Genomic DNA, 11,187 nt, shown 5'->3' with positions numbered 1-11,187 from the left:
TGAGAGACTGGGATGGGCTGAAAACTTCCCAGAATTGTTTTGATCTTCATTGAGTGTTTCCATTAGAAAGTTCAGGAAGGCACAGATGCCTGCATTTTTAGCCCAAAGTCCACACCCCTGAAAGTAGGCATGTGAGGCACAGCTAGGTCCTGCAAAAGCCTCCTCTGGCAAGAAAGTGGCAGCTGAATGAAGAGCTGTCTGCCTTCAGGTTAGTCTCCAATTGTACACTGTCCCTCTGCAACTGCACAACCTCTGGGTGTCCAAGTGTCTCAACTATATGCATGCATATCCATTAATCCCTATGTTTATGAGTCTATGTATATACCCACCTGCAAAAGATCCAAAACTATAATCTGACAAATGCATGCATCTGTACTGAATTCATGCGCACAAATATGTGTAATACTTAAAATGCTTGCTCTGCAGCTCAATGTGCAATTTATGTGTGGATGCAAAGATGAAATAAGACATCCATTTCACTTTTTCAGCAACCACAGCAATTGCAGTGTATGATTAGAAAGCTACCAATTATTTTATTATGCCTGTCCCACTCCTAGAAATTCCTACTTCTTGCACATTTAGTGAAATTAGGGAATTCTGAAAAGGGATGAATGATATTCATGGTACTTTGCACATGATGATGGCAGTGAGAGAAAAGATGGCTTGAACTGGAAAGGGAAAAATACCTGTTGATTATTCTGTTTTACCGGCAAGCAGAAAATGCCAATTTTATTCTCTTTTTGATAGTTTTCCCATGTGCAAATGTTATTTTCATAGTTTTTCACAAGCTATGTCACTTCAATTTACGGAACAATTTTTCTTGTGAAAGTCCAATTTTAAAATGGCTGACCCATCATGACAGGATAAATACAATTTGTTAGTCAGAATACTTGTTTTTACTAACATTTCTTTGAGAGAGATAAAGGGGGAATAGAGCTTGAGAACAGACTGGAAGACATCCAGCAACCTTCAGATTATATCCATCTGATGATTTTAGTTAAACCTGATGGCACTTCTTAGCATCAACAAAGCTAACAGTTCTTGACAGTACCTAAAGAACTATTTGGGTGGTCAAGATGAGACATGACAGAGGCTCAGATGCAGAGACTGAGACCATGTCTTTAGTCCCCTCTAATTTTCACACCAAGTAAAAATGGTGTGTGTGGCAATGGCAATAATAGGAGCTCTTCATACAGAAGAGAGGAGAATCCTGACCTTCTCTATCAGAATACTTTTACATACTACTTAGTTCCTGCCATTTTCAAATGAATGCTCCTTCATCTTGCACAGAACAATGGCTAATCCTTTTGTCCAACAAAGATTTGGATGTAGACTTAATATGGAAGTTAAAGTTTCTATAAAAGTCAACATACTTGCTATTTTAGGTGCAAGTATCTGAGTTATTCACAGACAAGTGATTTTCAAGGTGTGGTCAATAGATTCCTGTGAGCACTTCTTCACAAGTAGCACTTAAATATTCTTTTGTATGACAAACAGCTGCATACCATATACTTGTTCCTGTCAGGCACTTATAAATCATGTTTTTTTAAACATAGCCCCCCCCCCCCACACTCATTACTATGCAAGCAAAGGTCTTTTCAAGGAAGCCCTTTGCCCATTTAAAATCTCTCCCACAGAGATAATTATTACATCTTACAGCTGGATTACTGCCTGAGGCAGAAAGTTGAGCAGGTACGGAAAGGATTAAGTTTGAACGGTAGAATTGTTATGGAATACTTCCACATCATGAAATAAGACAAAACATGAAGAGTAAGGGTTAGATTTAATGATCAGTGAAAATTACGACTGAACTCAGCTCTTACACTTCTTTTCTTTCTGAGAATTAAGGAAAACATCAGGTTTAGGTAATCGGTAGCATATTTGAACAAAAATAAATGCATTGCACAAGGATAAAAGCAATACTGAACTTGCAGATATTTTTTGTTTCCTGTAAGAAATTAAAATGATGCACTAGTGAAAAAGTGTAAATGGGAATATTTTAGTAGTCAAAATAAATATTTAATAAAAACCACATACCCAAGACAAAGTATCAAAACAATAGAACAGTATTTGAAAGGATACTACCTACATTGCCTTGCATTAAACATGACTAAATTCAGTGATTTAATTATTATCGCATTGCCTTGAGCAAACATTGCGTATATTAGTGTTGTAAAAAGTCATGAGAATAGAAATACTGTTGCAATGACAGAAATAGTAAAACCAGATTGCTATAAACAAGGAAGAATTTACTACACCAAGGAGTCAATCCACAGCCATTGATACAAAGTCAACAAAATGGACTACTGCATAGCATACGGTACCAAAGTGCATTTTTCAGCATTCAATGAACTGGGGAAGAAACCACCCTTTTTAATACAATTTTTAAAAACAATCAGATGATTGACAGGTGAAGAAACCCCACACATTTCCTTGAAAATAAAAAGCAGAGTCTAAAGATCTTAAGAGCACTGTAAGATTTCTTACCAGATAAAAGAGTACAAACCATTAGCATTGTAAAAGAGAACACCTAAAAGTTAATATATCATTCCATATTTAGATTGCAACTAAAAATTGTAAGTGCGTTGTTGCATCCTCCTATACTACATCCAGTGGCATTCTGATGACTTTGTTAAGTTCTAGAAACAAATAATGCAAAGAAAAACTTTTTCTTGTACAGTAGTGGTCTAGAAAAAATTCAGTTGATGTGTAAACTGAAATGTAGATAATGAGAATAAAAACAGATTTGTTGGGGGAAAGGAGTGTCTGGCTTATCCCAGTAATTCACCATTCAGTTCTTCCACTGAGTCTTTGAAAGTAGCATTACTTAATATCCCTGACTACCAACGGATTTTATGAGTGCTATTTTCTCACTATTAACAATTCTGCATTGAAGATTTTTCTCAACCCTTCATCCTTCAATTCCCACCCATCCCTCCATCATATTTAAAAGTTGTGGTTTTCTCACATAGAGCATTGTAATGCCTTTTGCTGCCTGATAAGTGATATGCAGTCAACATTATTTCTATTTTTGAAGCACTGAGAACACTTTCCAGTTGGCTTACAAATTAAACAATAATTAAAAATAGTATTCTCCCCTTTTTCTTTTGTTACATGGTAAAGACTATTCACCATTTAATATACGTTCAATTTCTTCTAGTCTTTTCAATGCAGCAACTCTCTTTTTCTCAATGTCTTTGATTTCTTTTGTAGATTTTTTTGGAGTCTCTTTGTCCACACTGCTTTTCTCTGTTGCTTTCTTATTTTTTGAGTGCTCTTTATTATCAACTGTTGATTGGGTGGCTGCCTTCTCACTTTTTGCCTCTTTCAAATTCTGAAACGATTTTTTTTTTGCTTCTGTAGCTGCAGTCCCATCTGATGGAAGTGATGACTGTTCCATAGTACCGAGTGATGCAATTTTACTTCTAACTATGTTTAGATGACGCTGAATATACTCTTCATGAGGTGCCAGTGCTAGTGTTTCAACCAGACATTTTTCTGCCTTTATTAAATCTTTTTCTTCAAAATAAACCACACAAAGATTATGCTTTCCTTGTACATTGTTGGGATCCAGTTGCAAAATTTTTTCAAAACATTTTTTTGCTCCAACAATATCCTTCTTTTGGTTCATAAGGATATCTCCTTTCAAAATCAGACCTTTGGTATGATCAGGGTAATATCTCAGTAGGTCTTCCAAGATAGGCAAAGCCATCAATTCTTTTCCTGTCTGAGAATAAAGCAGGGCCAAATTGAACAAAGCACTTCGGAAGTTTGGCTGTAACCTTATAGCTTTCTTCATCCATGCCTCTGCTTCCATGTCTTTTTTGTCATCCATTGCTAGCATACCCAGATTGAAATATCCATTTGAATCCTGAGGTTCTTCTTTCACATAATGTAGCAGCCTTTGTTTAGCTTCAGGTCTAAGTCGAGCATCACCTAAGTGACAGAAAATGCATTTAATTCTCAAAGTATCATGGAGCATTTATTCTAAGGATTTTTAGACTGCAAAATGCTGATCTTTATACAAAAATTCAACTGTGAAAGGGAAAGGGTTTAAAATGCTACTTTTTTATCATGACTGTGTAACAGCAAAAGCAAATGTTATCTATCTTCTTTATAGATAAAACTACATACAGTTGACTTCTAGCCAAAGTCAGCATCATTACTCTATCAGCTGTTGAATGATATTTGGGTTTGGTATAATAGATACAAGAGGTTTCTCTACAAGCTTAAGAGAAATTATTTTCATGCACAGTTGAACAAATGGAATGCAAAGCAGACATCAATTCTGACAAAAGAGCTTTTACAGAGGCAAACTTTGAGTGGAAGTTCTCATTATATTAAAGATGGATTGAAAGAGTTTAGACATAGAGCACATAGGGCGACTTCTAATGTAGTCAGGCTAAGCTATCTTCTAACACTAAAGCAATAAAACCTGTAACCCCAATTTTTCAATCTGCATCAAAGTTTTAAAAAGACTTAGCAAAACAATTTTATCTGACGATACCAGGATTAGCTAGACATGCTTGTGGTCTGTGCTATTTTACTGAATAATACAGTGAACATATTTTAGTAATGAATTCCAGACACAGACTTACTGAAGGATAGGGGAACTGCTTTCATCTGCCCTCTTTCCCTCCCTGAAACAATGTTGCACCTTCTAGTATGAATAAGCGAGTACTAAATAGTTAATACTTCTGCTTGAAATTCTACAGATAAGGAACACGGCATGTCTTGAACTACATAACTTAAAATGTGAGAAGAGATAGAAAATTATCAAGTATCCTCAGCTTCAATCAACTCTGTTCTTTCTTAGGTAAGAGAAATGGATTTGTAAAGGATTCTAAAAGCCTGACTGAAAGCTCACACAGTCTTATACATCTGTATGCAAACTCTGAGATAAGGTGCTGACTTAGAAAGGCCATGGAATACAGAAGACATTGTTGAGAGAGAGATTGAACTAGAAACAAGTTTCAAACCATGGCCTTGCAAAAATACCAGATATTTTTAAGAATTAGAACTGTGAAATGATGCATTGTGGCAAGACAATTCACCATCCAACACTTAGGGGAAGTTTACCATCTCAACAAAAAAGAAACAAATCATAGCAGTTCACTCGCCAAATACTCTTTGTAACAGCCTTAATTGACTAAGGGCTCACCCTTACCCAGAGAGCTATACATATAAAAATCAAACTCATGAAAATCCAACTGAATTCATCCTAAATAGCAGTATCACAGAAAAACCTATGAAAACATTCACTTTTCTAGAGCCAGATTTAAGCCCAGAGACATAAGCTAGATTTTTAAATCGATAATTAAATCAATCACCATAAATGCAAACCAATTATTTAATATATTTTATTAAACATTATCTTTAAAGATTATATAAGGTATTATTTTGAAGATGTTTGAGTAACATTATTCTTTGTACGTGTAAGGTATTATATTGTAAAGTAACACTTTTATTAAAGATGCTGATCAGCTAAGGTGTATGTACACTTTGCACAAATTCCATACACTACAAATTACAGAGCCATAATAAACAGTTTCTTTTTTGATGATGCTATGTACTTTTCCTTTCCAAAAACAGAAGAGTTAATTAAAAAAACATAAATAATATGGATCCTATAAATACAAATATGCAACATGCATAGGAGGGACAATTAACGTACCAGATTCCTGCATTAGCAGCGCCGAGTTGAATAACGCCAGTTTGTGCATTGGGTTGAGTTCCAGTGCTCGGTTGAAATTCTTCAGGGCTTCTGTTGGATCTTTCAGTTCAATGTAAACAATTGCCAAGTTGTACCACAGGTCTGCATTGGTTCTGTCTAGTTCCAGAGCTCTAAGGTAAGCTTCTTTAGCTTTCAGAGGTTTGTTCATTTTTAAAAGCAATTCTCCCCTGTTGAAGAACCATACTTTTATTGTTACTCAAATGAAAATCGCCAGGTTTTTTTAGTTTGCCTTCCTTCCATAGATGTCAGTTAACAGTGTTTTTTAAATTTTGTTAGTTTTAAGCACAAAGCAATACAAGACCATCTTTTAGATTCTATTGTATACAACAAATGCATAAAGAGGACAAGAACAAAAAAAGAAGAGATCAAGGGTGCCTGATTTTGCTCTGTAATTATACTGCAAAGCTATAGTTCAGGCATCTTTAAACCTTTTTAAGTCCCAATGGGAATCACAACAAACAAAATAGTGGACAGAAGCCTCAACACATCATCCACATTACTCTTAACTAAAATGCAGTTAAAGTCAACTAAATAGTTAGGACTTGCATTTTCTGGACCATCTTTAAAAAAGGTACAAAGAAAGCTCCATGATTCACACTAACCAAAAGCTTTTTAGTTCAAAACCAAACTATGAGGCTAGAAATTTGAGGTAGAGATTCAGAAAGAAATCTAACAGAAGTGTCTTTTTATACAATGTTTGAATACAGAATCTACATGGAAATATAGTATTTGAAGCAGGAATTTAAAAGAACAGGACTTCTAATGAATAACTGATTATTGTCCCAAATCTTCAACTTCTCACTTGGAAACAAAGCAATTTCAGCAGCTAAGTGAACTGTACAAACTAATACTGCTCATACTACTGCAAATACAAAAACCACTCAGTTTATTCAAGAACATGGATCTCTAAAATTAGAAAATATACCTGCTGATGTAAGCCTGTTTGAAATCTGGCCTCATACTAATTGCTTGTCGATATAACTGATCCGCTTCTTCCAGGCGAGATTCGTTTGCTCGAATTAAGTTTGCAAGATTGATATAAACATTTAGATGGTTAGGAGCAACTCTTGCTGCATACTTTTTCCCAGGAATAATCTGTCAAAGAGAATATATGCACCAACCACAGATGAGCAAAAATATGAAAGGTGATCAGTATAGAACTCCTTTTCACTCTGCCACATTTGTTTTAGGGTACTACTGGACATGAGTGTGTAAGCTTTTAATAATGACAAAGAGCAGTAAGTCTTTTCCAGAAAAATCATATTGAAAACAAAACAATATTTTTTATACTTTATGTCTGTGAAAACAGGTAACTTGTACAATATTTAAGATACCAGTTAATTAAGCTCTGCTACTACTTCATCTAGCTCACGTAGATAGTTATTGGAAACAAAACAGACCTTGCAAAACTTTCCTCAATCAGACAAAAATATTTCCTAAGGCCTAAACTGACATTTTATCAGGCAGTTTCATTCCTTTTCATAACTCTTCAGACTAAGAAAGGTGTAAATAAGATTTTGCAGCCAATGATTTGGCAATTGATATAGAAAATGAAGGGTAATGAGGCTAGATGAAAATGCTATGACATTGCAACTACTGTACTCTTTCTACTTTATCCATTTAGAATCCTTACACTGTTTCACTGAACAAACTTTTAAATGCCATGCTTCTACTCAAAGGGATACTCATTTTTGTTGCAAGTCTCATTTTCACCACAGTTTATATTAACTTCACACATTCTTCAAAATACTACTCTTTTTCTCTAAAGGGCTTGAACAAGTAAGATTTCCTAGGTCTAAATATAACTTAACAAATAGGAAAGGTAACAAAACACGTTTATAAAAGCACATTCAAGCAAAAATTTTTTGCTGCTGCTGCAGCTACCTTCTCCAATCTCCAATAAGGCTATATTTAAGCCTTCTCTAAAGAGCTCAAACTCAGTCACCATCAATTTATTAGCTGTAAGTGAAAATAAACCAATTGTGACTTGAAACTGTAGGTTTTGGCTGCTGCTTGCTTTTATAACCTCAATTTCAGGAGAAAAAAAATCAAACCACAACACAGCAGCATAAAAAGTAAATTAAAACAGTTGTAGGGGAGTACCAAGTTAGCATTTTTAACAGCCATCAGTGTATGCAATCTATTTTTTTTCACAGATAGCTTTCAAAAAAACATTGATAAACTTTAAAGTATACAGCCACACTGAGCCACAGAAAAAATACAAAAAAGTATCACGAAGAAAGGTTCTGTCCTACAGTGGTAGATGAAATAAAGTTACCAGTTACCTGTGGCATCAACGACTTAGCAATCATATATGATTCTTCAGCTTCTTTAGTTTTGTTTAGGTTCTTGTAAGTTCTTCCTACATTCATGTGGGCACCAATATCATCTTAATAAAGAAAAGAATGAAATTTAAATATTTCCATGTACTGAGTATCACAAAATTAAACACCTCTGCATTCAAAGTAGCGTGAAGTTCAGGTACTCTGATAGAAATCCCCATCTCCAAAAGAAGAAAGGAATTCTATCCTTTTTATCTTAATTATGAAGCTGATAAAATAACCATGAACCATGAGAGGGATTATAAAATTACGTGGGAAACCTGAAGTTTGAGGTCCTATCATACTTCCCTGTATCTAATTTGTTGCTACAATAGAGGCATATACATTGAAGGTTTTTTATTCATCTTCTAAAAGAAAAGATTGTCCAGTACTACCTAGAACTTCTTTTTCAACAATATGTAAATTTGATTAAATATGCATTTTGATATTATCTAGATTTTTTTATTTTCTTACACACTTCCTTGGTTTTGAATAAAGAAATAAAGCAATATTTATACACCATAAGAAATCACAGTTTAAATTAACTCATAAAAATGTCTCACATGGAATAGTTTTGAAAGCGTTTGCAGCTTTTCATAAATAGAAACTGTTAGTGGAAGACATTTTTAGTTCATCTCCAAAAACCCCAGATAAATATGACATTGTTTGATGTTCAGTTGCAGTAAAACAGTCCATTGAGAAGCTGTTATGTAAGTATACTGAAAAAGCAGGAGTGTAGAGACAGCAACTAGTCAAAGCTTTACCTGGTTGCACTTGTGTTGCCTGTATGAAAAATTGTAGAGCTCTTTCAAAATTTTTTTCATTTTCTAATGCATGCCCCACATTGTTCCATAGTTTTGCATTGTTCTTATTTACCTAAAACCAGAAAAAGATTGCAAAGCAGACATAGAAATTATGTAACAACTGAGTTTCTCTCAACAATATCTTAAGACAAAAATGTACTGCAAATGACAGATTCCATCAAGCTTTTATATGCAAAGAATAAGAGAACACTACATACAGAATTATTACATTGATCTTGTTGTGCAGCATCAATTTGTCTGAGTTATTTTCCCCTACAAATACCCAACATCTTAAAATTCATTGTATCTGTTATGGGATGTTTTGCAAACTGCCTTATCACGCCATATGAACTTAGAAGAAATAATTCTATGCATCAAACTTTTTGTAAATTTTTGTACTGAAATGTATCTTGCTTTCATCCAGACAAGAGAATAAATTCAACTGCTTTGACACAAGAAAAATTTCCATCTATTTTCTGCATATTAATTGCTATGTGTGCATCACACTGCTTTTTAAGCATTCCCAAAAGCAACTAATTAAGATGCCAATACTCACAATATAGAAATTAATGTGCCGAAACAAGAATATTTTTTCTCCATTTTTATCACATTCCACTGCAGCTTCTTAAGAACAGCAACAAGAACTTGCCATTATCCTTTCCAAACAGAATACAGTACCTTTAAAGCTGACATAAACAAAGTGTACTCCGACTCCCAATCCCAGTTTCTGTGCAGTGTTTTTAAGGCATGAGTGAACAGCACCGCAGCCAAACAAACCCAAGAAATTTTCCTTAGCACACTATTAAATAAAACAAAGACTTGTTGTAAGCACACCAACAATTCTAATTATTCTAATAAATATCTCATATGCTAAAAGGCAAACAAAGGACCACATTTGCAATAAGCACACTCCACAGCTTGAAAAGAAATAAAGTTTAATTTTAAATTAATTTTTTTTACCTCCTTTTGTTGTTATGACCATGCAACTCCCTTAATAAGAACAAGCCCAATTCACATAACACAACATAATTTGTATAGAATGTTTATAGAAACTATACTTCTCTTAAAACTTATCTGTAATTTAGGAAAACAAATTTGATGTCAAAAAGTGAGGTTTTCCAAAACACTATACAAAATGCTAGAAAATGAAAAAACCCCTAAAAAAAAAATCAGCTCATATTTTTGTTTCACATCAGACAATTCCACACACATTCTTTACTGCACACATCACCACTCTTTCCCACACTGTAGAACACAATTTAATGGAGGGATCTGTGGAGACTACCCAATCATTGATAAGCAAATGTAATCCTAGTGCTACTGTAATATCTAAGTAGGAGAAAGGTTTAGTGTCTTTCTAGCAATTTTATTTTTAAAGCTGCAAACTGGGGAAATACCACTCTCTGTGACAAATTTGTCAAGAATAATCTTCATTTTGTGCAGTTTTTATTATTCTAGAGTTTAAACACAACAGATATAGAACATACACTTGAACACGCTGATCATTTGGTTTCTGGATTCTAATTCAATTATGAAAAAGATATCACACAGCTTTCCCACAACTGTGAATATCATTTGTGTAAGAAAACCAAAATATCTCATTCTTGAGTGGACATACAGGTTTTCACCCTTAACAGCTATTTCTTATACTTGACTTATGGAATATTTGTTCACTCTGCTACCTACTTCACAGAGGTTTACTAAAAACTGCAAGGTTTTTCCCCTCTACTTCCAAGATCAACAAAATACATGTTTTGACTACCATGTTTGGTTTTAAAAATATTTAAAAAGTGGAACTGTAAAATGAAGAGTAATTCTAAAACACTACCAAAATGATTAATGAGAACTGGCAATCTTTGTGCCCATCAGGCTTATAAGCAAGCTCTTCTCTTTCCATATAGTTCTAAAGGAGACCTTTCTTTCTCATTTTAGAGAGCTGATTTCCAATATTTCTGTATATTAGAAATATTGTATTTTGTATTAAATGACACTAGCTGACTAATTTTGGTCCCCAGCCATCCCTCTCCTGGTTCCTTGCTTCCTTTAACATCATTTGTATTTTTCCTGCCTCATAATGGGATTTGTGAGAAATCCACACTCCCACAATACATCACTAATTTCGCATTATCCAGATGCTGTCAGCTTCAGCAGCACCAGGTTAGCATCAATTTTACTGCAAGGCCTCATCTCTAAGAATAGCAGACAACAGAGACTGCAAATTGCTGCCTTTTCATTTGTCTAAACTGGTATTAGGATGCCACTGGGCTAAGAAAGGTAAACCATCCAAGTATGTGGGAGGTACATCCAGAGAAATGCAGAAGATATCAGA

General features: G+C 34.4%; 1 protein-coding gene across 3 annotated transcripts in view; it reads right to left on the bottom strand.

Annotated features, from left to right (window-relative positions):
• Window positions 1-1,766: 1,766 nt before the first annotated feature.
• Window positions 1,767-11,187, bottom strand: part of TMTC3 (transmembrane O-mannosyltransferase targeting cadherins 3) — a 28,084-nt gene continuing 18,663 nt past the window's right edge. For all 3 annotated transcript variants that reach the window (XM_079303018.1, XM_079303017.1, XM_079303019.1), the window contains 6 exons: window positions 9,537-9,657; window positions 8,820-8,931; window positions 8,020-8,123; window positions 6,660-6,829; window positions 5,675-5,901; window positions 1,767-3,936 (listed from right to left, as the gene is read on the bottom strand). In XM_079303018.1, the coding sequence (XP_079159144.1) occupies window positions 3,125-3,936; window positions 5,675-5,901; window positions 6,660-6,829; window positions 8,020-8,123; window positions 8,820-8,931; window positions 9,537-9,657 (1,546 nt within the window). In that variant the 3' untranslated portion in view covers window positions 1,767-3,124. The remainder of the gene's footprint in view (window positions 3,937-5,674; window positions 5,902-6,659; window positions 6,830-8,019; window positions 8,124-8,819; window positions 8,932-9,536; window positions 9,658-11,187) is intronic.

Source organism: Erithacus rubecula (assembly GCF_903797595.1).
Source record: "Erithacus rubecula genome assembly, chromosome: 4".
NCBI lineage: Eukaryota > Metazoa > Chordata > Aves > Passeriformes > Muscicapidae > Erithacus > Erithacus rubecula.
This window is presented reverse-complemented; position numbering and strand designations above follow the sequence as displayed.